Source organism: Bufo gargarizans, unplaced genomic scaffold (assembly GCF_014858855.1).
Source record: "Bufo gargarizans isolate SCDJY-AF-19 unplaced genomic scaffold, ASM1485885v1 original_scaffold_1968_pilon, whole genome shotgun sequence".
NCBI classification, from domain to species: Eukaryota; Metazoa; Chordata; class Amphibia; order Anura; family Bufonidae; genus Bufo; species Bufo gargarizans.
In genome coordinates, this window is record NW_025334589.1 from 1 (window position 1) to 17,104 (window position 17,104).

At 46.4% G+C, this 17,104-nt stretch overlaps 1 protein-coding gene across 1 annotated transcript in view; it reads left to right on the forward strand.

Annotated features, from left to right (window-relative positions):
* The first annotated feature begins 4,091 nt into the window (after window positions 1-4,091).
* Window positions 4,092-17,104, forward strand: part of LOC122923835 (nebulin-related-anchoring protein-like) — a 68,030-nt gene continuing 55,017 nt past the window's right edge. The window contains exons 1-9 of the mRNA XM_044274678.1: window positions 4,092-4,431; window positions 6,407-6,494; window positions 11,053-11,157; window positions 11,241-11,327; window positions 12,292-12,399; window positions 12,633-12,737; window positions 12,810-12,917; window positions 15,244-15,330; window positions 16,456-16,560. Coding sequence (XP_044130613.1) covers window positions 4,313-4,431; window positions 6,407-6,494; window positions 11,053-11,157; window positions 11,241-11,327; window positions 12,292-12,399; window positions 12,633-12,737; window positions 12,810-12,917; window positions 15,244-15,330; window positions 16,456-16,560 — 912 coding nt within the window. The 5' untranslated portion in view covers window positions 4,092-4,312. The remainder of the gene's footprint in view (window positions 4,432-6,406; window positions 6,495-11,052; window positions 11,158-11,240; window positions 11,328-12,291; window positions 12,400-12,632; window positions 12,738-12,809; window positions 12,918-15,243; window positions 15,331-16,455; window positions 16,561-17,104) is intronic.

A 17,104-nucleotide genomic window follows, 5' to 3' on the forward strand; every position in this document is an offset into this window, starting at 1 on the left:
GGCCTCGATGGTAAGGTGTGCTTTTTGCTGATGATACAAAGATTTGTAACAGGGTTGATGTTCCTGGAGGGCTACACCAAATGGAAAAGGACTTAGGAAAACTAGAGGAATGGTCAAAAATCTGGCAACTAAATGTAATGTGGATAAGTGCCAAGATAATGCACCTGGGACGTAAAAACCCAAGAGCAGAATATACAGTCAGTGATACAGTCCTAACCTCAGTGTCTGAGGAAAGGGATTTAGGGATCATTATTTCAGAAGACTTAAAGGTAGGCAGACCATGTCAGAGCAGCAGGAGATGCTAGCAGAATGCTGGGGTGTATAGGGAGAGGCATTACCAGTAGACAGAGGGGGGCGCTCATGCCGCTCTACAGAGCACTAGTGAGACCTCATCTGGAGTATTGTGCGCAGTACTGGAGACCATATCTCCAGAAGGATACTGATACTTTGGAGAGAGTTCAGAGAAGAGCTACTAAACTGGTCCATGGATTGCAGGATAAAACTTACCAGGAAAGATGAAAGGACCTTAACATGTAGAGCTTGGAAGAAAGACGAGACAGAGGGGAGATGAGAGAAACTGCTAAATACATAAAGGGAATCAACAAGGGAAAAGAGGAGAGAAGATTTAAAAGAAGAAAAACTGATACAAGAGGACATAGTTTTAAATATAAAAACTGAGTCTGCTTATATAGCACCTACCAGTAGCCATTTGGCTCCAGGAGAAGTATATAATGGGCTCAGCATGCATGTTGGTACTTGCATCCATGGATCCGATGGAAGCTGTTATGGCCCTGGACGGGGTTAAAAGCAGAGTGTGCTTGGCGTGCATGCTGTACCTGCGCTCCCTGGACTTTGTGTGGCTGTCATGGCCCATAACAGGTAGGAACTAGTGTTAGGGACCACTCATAGAGGCGACCTTGACGTGGTGAGTGGCTTATTACGCTTTGGCCAAAATGTACACCAATGCCATTCAACATCCAGTATAGAGGCAGGCAGAGTGCTGGGTGCAGAGTGCTGGCTGCAGAGTGCTGGGTGCAGAGTGCTGGGTGCAGAGTGCTGGGTGCAGAGTGCTGGGTGCAGAGTGCTGGCTGCAGAGTGCTGGCTGCAGAGTGCTGGCTGCAGAGTGTGATTGCATTTGTGTTTTAGCGCCTCTATTATTTAAGCATTGTATGGCTGTATTATTTGGATATTGTAGTGCTTTTTTATTTGGGTATTGTATGAGCCTATTATTTCAGAATTGTATGGCTCTATTATTCAGATATTGTATGGCCCTGTTATTTGATAGAGCCATACAGTGCTCGAGTAATAGAGCCATCCAATGTATGGCTTTATTATTTGAGTATTGCATTTCCCTATTATTTGAGCACTGTATGGCTCTATTATTTGGGTATTGCTTCTAGAGGCAGTGGAATACCAATCTTGCATTTTATCTCGTTTAAAGTACATTTACTTTCTTTTTGTCGCACACGACGATGGACAGAGAGACTTATGGAAGAAACCATCTAAGGCTAGTTTACAGATCCTGCAGGTTGTTCCATTTAAGAACAGCCTGCCAGATCTGCCACTGCTAAACACTGCCAGAAATAACATCCGGCCCCATGAACTATAATGAAGTCTGGGAGAAATCCGGCACAAGTCCGGCAAATATGTCAAGTAATATGGAGAATGCTGGTATAACTCTGGGTATCTCCTGTATATAATTATATATGTACAGCTGGTATAAGTTATACATCTTCTTGTACATAGTAATATGGACCATGCTGGTATAACCTGGGCATCTTGTCACGAGGGTGTCAAGAGCCACGTCTGACTCCGTTGTACCCGGGGTAGGAAGTCGCAGCGGGTGGCTGCGCGCTCTATGTCTAAAGATCACGTTGTTTCTTAGTGATTGTTTTCTGTGTTTGGCCTTGCAATCCTTTTTGTCTCACTCAGGGATCCGTAGCTTCTCCTCCTCAGCTGTTTCTTGTCTGCCACTCCCAACTCCTCTATATTCTCCTCTCACACTTCTCTAGTTGCCAGTTATAGAGCTTCCTGCCTGGACATCTATACTGACCCACTGGAGCTGTGAATCCTGGTTGTTGTTCCAGAGTGCTTCCCTCCGGATCCCTGTTTGGGCTTTTTGTTGTCTCCTGTTGTCGCCCACCTGGGATTATATGTTTAGTCTGATTGTCTGTCCTCCCCTTGGTGTTTTCCTTTAGAGCTAGTGGTGCGGACTAGTGTTCCCACCGCCCTGTTCACTATCTAGGGCTCATCTTAGGGAAAGCCAGGGTTTTAGGCACGTGATCGGCGTACGGGTGAGGAAACCCGTCTAGGGACGTCAGGGCAGCCAGGTGCCAGCCGCAAGGTCACCACCTTCCCTCTCACTTGGGCAGGGCATTCCTCTTTCCCTCCCTCTGTGTCACGTATGTGATAGTCACGCCGATCGTGATACATCTCCTGTATATAATTATATATGTACAGCTGGTATAAGTTATACATCTTCTTGTATATAGTGATATGGACCATGCTGGTATAACCTGGGCATCTCCTGTATATAATTATATATGTACAGCTGGTATAAGTTATACATCTTCTTGTATACAGTGATATGGACCATGCTGGTATAACCTGGGTATCTCCTGTATATAATTATATATGTACAGCTGGTATAAGTTATACATCTTCTTGTATATAGTGATATGGACCATGCTGGTATAACCTGGGCATCTCCAGTATATAATTATATATGTACAGCTGGTATAAGTTATACATCTTGTATATAGTGATATGGACCATGCTGGTATAACCTGGGTATCTCCTGTATATAATTATATATGTACAGCTGGTATAACTTGGGCATCTCCTGTATATAATTATATATGTACAGCTGGTATAAGTTATACATCTTCTTGTATATAGTGATATGGACCATGCTGGTATAACCTGGGTATCTCCTGTATATAATTATATATATACAGCTGGGATAAGTCATACATCTAGTATATAGTGATATGGAGCATGCTGGTATAACCAGGGTTGTTCTTCATACACGGTCACACAGTGTGCAGTCTGACATTCAGCATAAACCATTCCTGTCTTCCTAATAAGAGGACTGTTCTTTGTAGTCTAACTTGTTTATTAGCCAAACAGGATTGTTTGATTGGTAAAACTATAAGAATGCAAATAGCAAGTATAAGTATAGATAGCATGTACTATAACATTACATTTACACTGAAGCACATGGTAAAATGGCTGCCTGTACATGAGATTGCATGTCTAGCTAACAGTGGTAACAACTCCCTGAGTAACAATTATAACTAGCTGAACAGCTTTGCATACCATAATGTCCCTGAAACAAAGACAGATCTCTCACCAGATATGCTTTTACATGGATGGTGGAGTTTGAGAAGGAGATATGCAAAATACAGCTCTGCTGATGTGTCCTGGAGACTGGAGGCTTCTCTTTCACAGGATGCTCGACACTCCCCACAATGCAGCAGTATTTGTAACAGGAAAAACTAAGTGTAATACAACTTAACACCGCTACATGGTGCTATAACCACACTAATCACTACAGAAATACCAAAACTGAGGAAGACATAATCTGTAATGATTCTCAAACTCATCTAGGCTGAACAAGGGCATCTCCTGTATAATTATATATGTACAGCTGGTATAACCTGGGTATCTCCTGTATAATTATATATGTACAGCTGGTATAACCTGGGCATCTCCTGTATAATTATATATGTACAGCTGGTATAACCTGGGTATCTCCTGTATATAATTATATATATAACTGGTATAAGTTATACATCTTCTTGTATATAGTGATATGGACCATGCTGGTATAACCTGGGTATCTCCTGTATATAATTATATATGCAGAGCTGGTATAACCTGGGTATGTAATATCTATGTTTCCATTTCTGGTCTTGGATGTCTTGTGTTGGTTCCGGTTTCTCTGAGCTTCTTAGAAAACATTTAGAGTTTCTCTGATTTCGGAGGGTTTGTTGATGACACAATGTTCTGCTCTCGGGTTACTGGCGGCTCGGGGCAGTTGTGTTCTTACAAGTCTCCAGCGAGTGCACGCAGCTCTGAGGTGTTAACATTTCCTAGATTATAAAGTATTACGGTGGAATTGCGCTATACCTGCTGCTGCTGCGTTCAATCAGCAATTTGGTTTTAATATCCTGTATCGTGAATCGGCTGAGCACCTGATCGGAGGAAGGCCGTGCCGCAGAGTTCATCTTTGATGCCAGTGAATATTTTGCTCATTTCCCTCCCGACCCTCACATAACACTGAGGGGAGGGGGACGTCTGTATAAATCTCATGGATTATAATCTGTTCTTTCAGATCTGGCACAAGGCTTGTTTTCATTGTGAAGTCTGCAAAATGATCCTGACCGTCAACAACTTTGTCAGTTTCCAGAAGAAGCCGTTCTGCCAGGCGTAAGTCGGGAGGGGGGTAATTACCTTCATGTTACATTCTCATTGGACGCAACCTTCTCAGCTATATACATTGACATCAATAATAACACTGAATAATAAAATAGAGGCGGTATATATCTACAACAAAGAAGAAAAGAAATGAATCGCGCATCCAGCTGCTCCGCTTTGATCTCAGACTTTAGCAGAAAACAGCGTTAAATAGCGCATGTGAACCGCCTCCTGTGCTACCTGCTGAGGCATTAGTGTACATAAAGGCATAAGCCCGCTCACCACGCCAAGGTTGCCTCTATGAGTGGGTCCTATTCTAAAATTGACGTGGCACTGCACGGCGACCACCGAGGCTGTGGCGCCAATCTGGCAGGCGGCGGGACCCAGCAGCCAAACAGCACCCCTGCTGCCTGACTATGCCATACCTAGCACTGGGCCCCCCCAACCTGCCAGCAACAGTGGTCACCGTGCAGCACCGCACCATGTGAACAGTTGTCAAAGCTCACCTTACCTGAAGCCCTCAGAAACTCCAACTGAGAGCATGGTAGGTTCATGTAAACCCACATGCAAAATACCTTGCTAATTAAAATCACCTGGCCGAATGGGAGGAGTGCTGATCCAGGGACAGATTCTCTATACATATACAAAAAAGCAGAAAAGAAATGAATCGCACATGTGGCTGTATATATATCTGTATGCGGTTTGCTGCTGAGCTCCCTCTAGTGGTGGCTGTATAAATCTGTATGTAGTAATCTCCTGACCTCCCTCTAGTGGTGGCTGTATATATCTGTATGTAGTAATCTCCTGAGCTCCCTCTAGTGGTGGCTGTATATATCTGTATGCAGTAATCTCCTGAGCTCCCTCTAGTGGTGGCTGTATATATCTGTATGTAGTAATCTCCTGAGCTCCCTCTAGTGGTGGCTGTATATATCTGTATGCAGTAATCTCCTGAGCTCCCTCTAGTGGTGGCTGTATATATCTGTATGTAGTAATCTCCTGAGCTCTCTCTAGTGGTGACTGTATATATCTGTATGTGGTATGTTGCTGAGCTCCCTCTAGTGGTGGCTGTATATATCTGCATGTAGTAATCTCCTGAGCTCCCTCTAGTGGTGGCTGTATATATCTGTATGTAGTAATATCCTGAGCTCCCTCTAGTGGTGGATGTATATATCTGTATGTAGTAATCTCCTGAGCTCCCTCTAGTGGTGGATGTATATATCTGTATGTAGTAATCTCCTGAGCTCCCTCTAGTGGTGGCTGTATATATCTGTATATAGTAATCTCCTGAGCTCCCTCTAGTGGTGGCTGTATATATCTGTATACAGTAATCTCCTGAGCTCCCTCTAGTGGTGGCTGTATATATCTGTATGTAGTAATCTCCTGAGCTCCCTCTAGTGGTGGCTGTATATATCTGTATACAGTAATCTCCTGAGCTCCCTCTAGTGGTGGCTGTATATATCTGTATGTAGTAATCTCCTGAGCTCCCTCTAGTGGTGGCTGTATATATCTGTATGCAGTAATCTCCTGAGCTCCCTCTAGTGGTGGCTGTATATATCTGTATGTAGTAATCTCCTGAGCTCCCTCTAGTGGTGGCTGTATATATCTGTATGTAGTAATCTCCTGAGCTCCCTCTAGTGGTGGCTGTATATATCTGTATGTAGTAATCTCCTGAGCTCCCTCTAGTGGTGGCTGTATATATATGTATGTAGTAATCTCCTGAGCTCCCTCTAGTGGTGGCTGTATATATCTGTATGCATTGAGCTCCTGACCTGCTTTTAGTGATATCTGCAGGAAAGAAGCTTTTGGTCTCTGAATGGTGTTTGGAGTTCGTTGTCAGAAAAGGATGCAGGGTAAAGTGAACCTTAGAACATTATTGTGTTAAAACATTTACCTTAAAAGCGTAATCATATACTCATCTGGGCTTCCAACATATTAGTCAGGGCCTCCTGTTTATTACTTAGGTCTGACCTTCACCTTTCTTCTTCAGGCACAATCCTAAGATTAACACCTTCACCAGTGTGTATGACACGCCGGCCAATATCCATGTGAAGAGACAGTCTGATACATTCAGTGAGGTGAGTGCACAGGTGACATCCACCTGATTGTGTAGTTCTATAATATCTGGCAGAGACAGAAGCTTTCTTATGGTCTATGTAACACCTGCTTGGTGTAGTGTACAAATCACACAACACAACGCTCATGACAGCACCTAGTGGCCATCAGAGGTACTGCAATTACCGTATTTGTAACTTTAGGATATTACCTGGACGGCACGGATGTCAGATAGCCATGCCTGCGTTTTCTGCAGAGCGCCACTCCTGGCCGTGGCTGTGCCTGGTATTGCAGATCTTTGATGTCCATTGTGTGGGATAATATTTTCCCTAACAATTGTACTTGGCTGTTCTTTGTTGTATCTGTTCATGGGAAAGCTGGGTGACAATGATCCTGTCATTACAGCTCCTTCATGTGTTGTCGCTCAGCTTCTCCAGACTTCTGTACGCCGGTCCCATATTCTCCTTGATCTGCTCTTCAGGACTGCAGGAGCTTTCATAGCAGCCACTGAGGTTGTCACCCAGCTTTCCCAGAAGCAGATAAACGACTGATGTGATGACCTGAGAGAAGAGTTAGCGATTGTCGTGGCTTTCAGTCCACACTTTCCACCATTCACCACATACCAGACTTTTCCTGTGACCCCAGTGTTTAATAAGAGCAGCCCCTCTGCGGCCGCCGTCGTGTTCCGGAATGTTCTGTGGTATTCCGATCTATTTTGGTGACTCAGCTGTGACTTGAGCGCAGTTATTTACGGATCCTGTAGGTTTACAACAGTTTCCTTCCAGTGCGGCTGTCGCTGTCAGTCATCATCCACCCGGCGGTCACTGGTGGAGGCTTCTATGCGATAGAGGTCACATGACGTGTCTAAAATTGCCTAAATACCTTATGTGTGGAAATTTCTTGTATGCACTGACTTTACTGGTTTACTGATCAGAATCCGAGGAAAGCTGGGTGATAACCTCTGTAAGGACTGCAATGACGGCCATATTACTTGTCATCCAGCTTTCCCAGGACCAGACAGAGTCAAGAACCTGATGGATATATTTCTAGATCCCGGAATGACAACCCCGCGTGAGCTACAGAAGCAATGACATGAGTTGTCACCCAGGAGCTGCCAGTTATATCTGCTTCTGGTAAAGCTGGGTGATACCGCTGCTGTTACAGCCCTCACAGGGGTCGTCACTCAGCTTTCCTTGGGGCTGAGAGGTAAATCTGCCGGGTCACACAGCAGTAAAGTGTCAGGATCGGGCTGACTTGTAAAGGTGACATGCTTCTGGTTCTGGGAAAGCTGGGTGACCTCTGTAAAACTTTGCCGGTTTGCCATTTAGCAATCTAGTAAATGTTTCCAGGCATTTTTTAAGAAGGAACCGGGATGACAGGAGACAAGCAGGGGCGGCACTGCTGCGCGACTGGGGAGCTGATGGCACTCAGACTGGTCATTCCGGACATGGGAACGCTGGGTGACAACCCTCATAGGAACTGCTGTCACCCGGTGCCCCATAGAACTGCCATCACCCGGTGCCCCATACAACTGCCATCACCCGGTGCCCCATACAACTGCCGTCACCCGGTGCCCCATACAACTGCCGTCACCCGGTGCCCCATACAACTGCCGTCACCCGGTGCCCCATAGAACTGCTGTCACCCAGTGCCCTGTAGAACTGCCATCACCCAGTACCCCATAGAACTGGTGTCACCCAGTGCCCCATACAACTGCCATCACCCAGTACCCATAGAACTGGTGTCACCCAGTGCCCTGTAGAACTGCCATCACCCAGTGCCCCATACAACTGCTGTCACCCAGTGCCCCATACAACTGCCATCACCCAGTACCCCATAGAACTGGTGTCACCCAGTACCCCATAGAACTGGTGTCACCCAGTGCCCTGTAGAACTGCCATCACCCAGTGCCCCATACAACTGCCGTCACCCAGTGCCCCATACAACTGCCGTCACCCAGTGCCCCATACAACTGCTGTCACCCAGTGCCCCATACAACTGCCATCACCCAGTGCCCCATACAACTGCCCTCACCCGGTGCTCCATACAACTGCCATCACCCGGTGCCCCATACAACTGCCGTCACCCGGTGCCCCATACAACTGCCGTCACCCGGTGCCCCATACAACTGCCGTCACCCGATGCCCCATATAACTGCCATCACCCGGTACCCCATAGAACTGACATCACCCGGGACCCCATAGAACTGCCATCACCCGGTGCCCCATACAACTGCCATCACCCGGTGCCCCATAGAACTGCTGTCACCCAGTACCCCATAGAACTGGTGTCACCCAGTGCACTGTAGAACTGCCATCACACAGTACCCCATAGAACTGGTGTCACCCAGTGCCCCATACAACTGCCGTCACCCAGTACCCCATAGAACTGGTGTCACCCAGTGCCCTGTAGAACTGCCATCACCCAGTGCCCCATACAACTGCTGTCACCCAGTGCCCCATACCACTGCCGTCACCCAGTGCCCCATAGAACTGGTGTCACCCAGTGCCCTGTAGAACTGCCATCACCCAGTGCCCCATACAACTGCTGTCACCCAGTGCCCCATACAACTGCTGTCACCCAGTGCCCCATACAACTGCCGTCACCCAGTGCCCCATACAACTGCCCTCACCCGGTGCCCCATACAACTGCCATCACCCGGTGCCCCATACAACTGCCATCACATGGTGCCCCATACAACTGCCCTCACCCGGTGCCCCATACAACTGCCGTCACCCGGTGCCCCATACAACTGCCGTCACCCGGTGCCCCATACAACTGCCGTCACCCGGTGCCCCATACAACTGCCGTCACCCGGTGCACCATACAACTGCCGTCACCCGGTGCCCCATACAACTGCCGTCACCCGATGCCCCATACAACTGCCGTCACCCGGTGCCCCATACAACTGCCGTCACCCGGTGCCCTGTAGAGATACAACAAAGAAAATAACAGAATATTAAATCAGAGGACAGATGAAAGGGCCTGGATATCTGGAATTATATGGGTTCTGCAACTTTCTGATAGACCCTGTATTTTGAGGCTTCATATTTTTCAAGATCTCTGCTTGTGCGGCGTCCGACAGCTGCAAGGGGTGCTTTGATGAAAGGGAGGATGAAATAAAGGAGTCCAGACCTTGTGTTGAAGTTGATAACAGCTTTAGGCCTCATGCACACGACCGTTGTTTTGGTCCGCATTTGAGCCGCAGTTTTTGAGGCTCAGGTGCGGACCCATTCACTTCAATGGGGCGGCAAAAGATGTGGACAGCACTCTGTGTGCTGTCCGCATCCGTTGCTCTGTTCCGTGGTCCGCAAAAAAAATATAACCTGTCCTATTCTTGTCTGTTTTGCGGACAAGAATAGGCAGTTATATCAATGGCTGTCCGTGCCTATTCACAAATTGCGGAACGCACACGGACGCCATCCATGTTTTACGGATCCGCAATTTGCGGACCGCATCACACAACAGTCGTGTGCATGAGGCCCAACTTGAATAAGCATTCATCAGGAAACCATCTTCCAACATTGTCTTGGTTACCAGCAGGCGTTGGCATGAAACTGTGGCAGGCAAACTCACTCGCCTACATCAGTTGCTCTCTGGCTCTGCTGTGCTAACAGGCTTAAATAGGAATCTTTTCCTTTCTGCTGTACTTAACTTTGTAGTCTGGTCTGTCTCTAATTTTATCCAGAGAGCTTTCTTCCTGGCTTCAGAGGCTCCAAGCCTTGGCCTCCATGTCCAGCAGAGCTGAAGGTGCTCTAGCTGGCTTGGACACAGCCTTCCCCTAGCAGGGGGTACTCTATTCTCACTCTAACCAGCTGAACTCCTCCCTTGAGGGAGCAAGCTAGAATGGAAAGAAGGTACATTCCTAGACAATTTAGCTCTGCCACATATGCCGCCATCTACTGGTCAACCAGGTACATTACACTTAAACAGTTACAAAACAATATTATGAATACACATTTTGCAGGCCCTGGAAATAAATACATCTGATGACATTAGGTTAACCATAGGAGACAGTAGAGAGGTGTAAAGGTGGTAATGCACCTCTGGGGCATTACACTTGCTGACAGTAAATTGGAACATTGATGAATTAGCTGTCATGTTCTGGTACACTGTAACAAACCCTCAGCTGTATCAGCAGGATCAGGTCAGGATGGGATTATGCAGATCCTGTCCTGTTGATTTTAACAACTGCAGCGCTTTGATGCGATTTTATGAAAATTGCTCCCTAAAAAATTGCAATTTGACAGCATCATGTGACATAAAGCTAAATTCAGAATAATAAAAGCTTCTACAAAGTTCTCATAGAATTTGTGAGCTGAACCAGCAGCCGTTTGTTACAATGTATCAGTGCAGCTGAAATGTATCAGTCTGGAGTGGAGGATTGTCCAGGCTGGATACTATAGCAAACCTCAGTTGTTAGACGTTTTTGGATCAGGACAGGTTTCTGTTTACTGCTCGCAAGCAGAGATCTTGAAAATAGTTAGAGAGCAAGAGACAATGTATATTAAAAGGTTAAGGAAGTGCCGGGGGGTTGTGGATGAGGCGCCGCTTATCTTCTTCGTTACTTTGTTTCTGCAGATTAAGTATCGGGAGGACGGAGAACGATTCAAGTCTGTTTTTCACTGGGACATGAAAGACATCGATCGTGATGAGAACTACAAGGCGCAGCATGTGAAGCAGCAGGTATCCCCTGCGCTGGGGGTGCGCACGTTGCGGTCAGGGGTATTGGGGTTGAGCTCTGACATCTACTGATCTTTATTTCCTAGAATGCATTTGAAGAGGGTAAATCCTGGCTGTCTAATGTAGACCCGGAGATGGTTCGCATCAAGCAGGTGCAGAGGATGGCAAATAACGTAAGACCCTCCGAAATCTATGACGTCCTCTCATGCCTTTGGAGGCCGCTTATCACACTGCACCGCTGATCATACACCCTTACCATTGCCACATCGTCAATTATTCTGGATTATAGGGCATAGGCAGGGTGCTAACCTCCTTAAGGAGACCAGTCCTGTATGGAGACTTACTGGAAGTCCTCCAGATTATAGAGACGAATGCTCCATGGGAATCGAATATGCAAACATGTATCTTCCAAAAAAGAGAACCATCTTGCTAGCGCCACCTTGTGGAAGTGGCTCCCTATGAGTCAAAATCCATCTTTCCAAGAAGCCTTGTGATTTGACAAGAGAATATAACTGGAACAGAGATCCCTGTTTACATAGTTGTTTTGGGGTGCTTGCCCCACATCAGTACGGAGCAGGATTCTGGCTGGCTCTGCAGTGGGAAAGGGTTCTGTTTCTTGGGTGATACCTCTTTGCATATTCGTTTCCCATGGAGCATTGCCAATAAATCTTCATATTATAGAGCACGTCCAGTAAGTCTCCAAACAGGACTGGTCTCTTTAGGGAGATTCAGCACCCTGACTATACCGCTTCCAAAGCATCGCACTGACCCGTAATGATGAGAGTCAAGCACCCTGAAACAGCTGCCTATGGAGGAATATCTGGTCTGACTATATTCCCCTGTCCAGTTCCAAGTTTTTGGGAAAGTCTGATCTTGACTCTCATCTCAACTGAGATAGTTCCCTTCCTTGGATTATAAGGTGAAAGGTGCTGTCAGGACACACCCTATTTGTAGTGTTTCTGATAGGTAGCCCACCCACACCGATCTAGGAATCTCCACATGACAGCCCACATACACCAGGCATCTAGTAGACTTCATATAGGGTTTCCATTCACTTCCATGAAGGATGCATTGCTGTCTTTACTTGACTGGTGACCGGTGACTTTCTATTACCATGTGCCTCTGCTCTTTTGCCAGGAAGAGTATACAGAGGAACATGAGCAGCAGAGCAGGAAAGGAAGCTTCCCGGCCATGATCACCCCGACATATCAGACAGCGAGGAAAGCCGCTCAGCTGGCCAGTAATGTAAGTGACCCAGACGAGCTAGGGGAGAGGACTTCTTTGGGGGGGGGGGGGGTTTCTGGGCTGGTCTTCTCATAGGCGGTATGCATAATACAGTATATTGTGGAACTCATCTGTATTGATGTGGGGGTGCTCTTTCAATGCAGGTGGTCTTATGGAGTAATATCCCACCATGCGGCCCCTGCAATCACCATATATACTGTGACTATACTCTTATATATCTTTCTACATGACAGGTGGAATACAAGCGCGGGCATGATGAGCGGCTGTCCCAGTACACGAGTCTGGCGGACACAAAGGATATCCTACATGCCAAGTCTGGGGGGCAGCAGCGCAGTGATGTAAGTGCCCCTAGTCCTCCCTGCACTCCACAGCACAATGGCTCCTGTCACATCTTTATTTTTTTTATCTAGATACAATACACAGAAGACTATGTGGAGCAGAGGGGGAAGGGCAGCTTCCCGGCACTGATTACTCCAGGCTACCAGATAGCCAAGAAGGCTAATGAGCTGGCCAGTGATGTAAGTGCATGTCTCATGAAGCTTCAGTGCCACTTCTAGCCATTAGGTGGCAATGTAGATCCCAACTGAAATTATCTTACAGTGTCATTTATAGACTATAGGGGGCTGGTTTCATATAACACGAGCGGTACGCATATGTCTACATCACAGTGGACTTTACATCCTGATGGCAGACAGCGCAAAAGAGACAAACCTGACTGCTTAAACATATATTCAGCACCTATAGAAGTCAATGCAAGCTGCATAAATCTGCATGCAATGGCGTTACCCTAGTGGTGGCTGTATAATCTGTATGTAGTGAGCTCCCTCTAGTGGTGGCTGTATAATCTGTATGTAGTGAGCTCCCTCTAGTGGTGGCTGTATAATCTGTATGTAGTGAGCTCCCTCTAGTGGTGGCTGTATAATATGTATGTAGTGAGCTCCCTCTAGTGGTGACTGTATAATCTGTATGTAGTGACCTCCCTCTAGTGGTGTCTGTATAATCTGTATGTAGTGAGCTCCCCCTATTGGTGGCTGTATAATCTGTATGTAGTGAGCTCCCCCTATTGGTGGCTGTATAATCTGTATGTAGTGAGCTTCCCTAGCAGTGGCTGTATAATCTGTATGTAGTGAGCTCCCTCTAGTGGTGACTGTATAATCTGTATGTAGTGAGCTCCCTCTAGTGGTGGCTGTATAATCTGTTGTAGTGAGCTCCCTCTAGTGGTGACTGTATAATCTGTATGTAGTGAGCTCCCTCTAGTGGTGGCTGTATAATCTGTATGTAGTGAGCTCTCCCTAGTGGTGGCTGTATAATCTGTATGTAGTGAGCTCCCTCTAGTGGTGGCTGTATATATCTGTATGTTGTGAGCTCCATCTAGTGGTGACTGTATAATCTGTATGTAGTGAGCTCCCTCTAGTGGTGGCTGTATATATCTGTATGTTGTGAGCTCCATCTAGTGGTGACTGTATAATCTGTATGTAGTGAGCTCCCTCTAGTAGTGGCTGTATAATCTGTATGTAGTGAGCTCCCTCTAGTGGTGGCTGTATAATCTGTATGTAGTGAGCTCCCTCTAGTGGTGACTGTATAATCTGTATGTAGTGAGCTCCCTCTAGTGGTGGCTGTATAATCTGTATTTAGTGAGCTCCCTCTAGTGGTGGCTGTATAATCTGTATGTAGTTAGCTTCTTCTAGTGGTGACTGTATAATCTGTATGTAGTGAGCTCCCTCTAGTGGTGGCTGTATAATCTGTATGTAGTGAGCTCCCTCTAGTGGTGACTGTATAATCTGTATGTAGTGAGCTCCCTCTAGTGGTGGCTGTATAATCTGTATTTAGTGAGCTCCCTCTAGTGGTGGCTGTATAATCTGTATGTAGTTAGCTTCTTCTAGTGGTGACTGTATAATCTGTATGTAGTGAGCTCCCTCTAGTGGTGGCTGTATATATCTGTATGTGGTAATCTCCTGATCTCCCTCTAGTGGTGGCTGTATATATCTGTATGTAGTAATCTCCTGAGCTCCCTCTAGTGGTGGCTGTATATATCTGTATGTAGTAATCTCCTGAGCTCCCTCTAGTGGTGGCTGTATATATCTGTATGTAGTACTCTCCTGAGCTCCCTCTAGTGGTGGCTGTATATATCTGTATGCAGTAATCTCCTGAGCTCCCTCTAGTGGTGGCTGTATATATCTGTATGTAGTAATCTCCTGAGCTCCCTCTAGTGGTGGCTGTATATATCTGTATGCAGTAATCTCCTGAGCTCCCTCTAGTGGTGGCTGTATATATCTGTATGTAGTAATCTCCTGAGCTCCCTCTAGTGGTGGCAGTATATATCAGTATGTAGTAATCTCCTGAGCTCCCTCTAGTGGTGGCTGTATATATCTGTATGCAGTAATCTCCTGAGCTCCCTCTAGTGGTGACTGTATATATCTGTATGCAGTAATCTCCTGAGCTCCCTCTAGTGGTGGCTGTATATATCTGTATGTAGTAATCTCCTGAGCTCCCCCTTGTGGTGGCTGTATATATCTGTATGTAGTAATCTCCTGAGCTCCCTCTAGTGGTGGCTGTATATATCTGTATGCAGTAATCTCCTGAGCTCCCTCTAGTGGTGGCTGTATATATCTGTATGTTGTGAGCTACATCTAGTGGTGAGATGTTTCTGGACAAAGGGCAATGTTCTGTTGTCCAAATGGTCAGTTCCTTTTTGAAACATTTGCCCCTGCAGGGGGATTATGGCCGTGTGGAGAATTCAGTAAACAATGCAGAATGAGGTATAGAATACATAGCTGTGGTAATGCAGAGCCCTTACAGTTGGAGTGTAGTGGGACGTCATGCACCCTCTTATCTCTGTGGCAGGTAAAATATCACCAGCGTTATCAGAGGGAGATGAAGGGGAAAGCAGATGTTACCTCCACCAGACAGAGTACGGACCAGCTGGACCAGGTATGGTGGCGTCTCAGGGGTGCAGAACTGTTGCCTGTACTTCATCCCCCCCGAATGACTGTACTATCTCTTATCAGACCCTTGAAGTCTCATCCGTGTCCATTATACGATCAGATGACCCTTAGTCCCTGTAGGAGCTGATACAACCCCTCTAAGGCTAGGTCTACACGACGGCATTTGTAGCGCAACATTTTGTTGCACTAATGTCGCTCGCCAATTTTTATAATGGCAGTCTATGGTGTCGCACTGCAACATGCAACATGCTGCGATGCAACAGTCGCAGAAAAAACCATCTCGAATGTTGCAGTGCGACACCATAGACTGCCATTATAAAAATTGTTGCACGACAAATGTCGTTGTGTAGACCTAGCCTTAGGCTACTTTCACACTTGTGGCAGTGTGATCCAGCGGCCAGTTCCGCCGAATTGCCGCTGACTGAAAGCATTTGTGAGACGGATCCAGATGCGGATCCGTCTCACAAATGCATTGCAAGGACGGATCCGTCTCTCCGATTGTCATGCGGGCAGACAGATCTGTCTTGTATCTTTTTTCACATTTTTACTGGTCTGCACATGTGCAGGCCGGAAGGCCGGATCCGGCACTAATACATTCCTACGGGAAAAAATGCCGGATCCGGCGTTCAGGCATGTCTTCAGTTTTTTTCGCCGGAGATAAAAGCGTAGCATGCTGCGGTTTTCTCTTTTGCCTGATCAGTCAAAACGACTGAACTGAAGACATCCTGATGCAAACTGAACGGATTACTCTCCATTCAGAATGCATGGGGATAAAACTGATCAGTACTTTTCCGGTATTGAGCCCCTGTGACGGAACTCTATGCCGGAAAAGAAAAACGCAAGTGTGAAAGTAGCCTTAGTTCTATCACTGTCACCCCGGATATACAATATCTCCCATAAGTCACTTCTCTTATATTCAGCGTCATGTTTGCAGAAATAAGGGGGCACATACCTCCCTATAAGGGGGGCACATACTTTGTACAGACACAGGGCTAATCTCCCTATAGGTCAGGATAGCAGGCTGGTTACTAATTGATACATCTCTCAGCTCCACCTTGTATACAATGTAACAAGACGTCTTTGATGATGGGGATGCATCTTTTTGGTGCAGGAATATGATGAGGATCTGGAGGAGTACAGAGGGAAGGGCAGCTTCCCAGCAATGATCACCCCTGCATATCTCAGCGCCAAGAAGGCTAATGATATCGCCAGTGACGTGAGTATTGGTGTCGCGGGACTGTGGATTCTGCTGTTTTTGGTTTAGAACACTGTATGTGAATATATGACTGATGAATGCTTGTATGAGCTCTGTATGGTGGATGTACGTATATCTGACCCATGTATGGCGGATGAGTGTATGGCGGATGTATGTATATCTGACCCATGTATGGAGGATGAGTGTATGGCGGATGTATGGAGGTTGGATGTATGACTGATATATGGAGAACTGATGTATTGCTGATGTATGCAGGTGTATGACCCATGTATTGAGGATGGGTGCAGGTATGACTAATTGTGGAGAATCGATGTATGTCTCATTTATGGAGAGTGGGTGTATGAGTGACTGATGTATGGAGGATATATATATGACCCATGTATATAGGATAGGTGTACATATGATAGGTATGTGGTCATGGGTGCATGAGCCCTGGATAGAGGGTGGTTGTATGTATGACTGATGTATGTTGGATGTATGTATGTATGATTGATGTGTGGGGAATTGATGTATGGTTAATGCATGAAGGATGGGGGTATGAGTG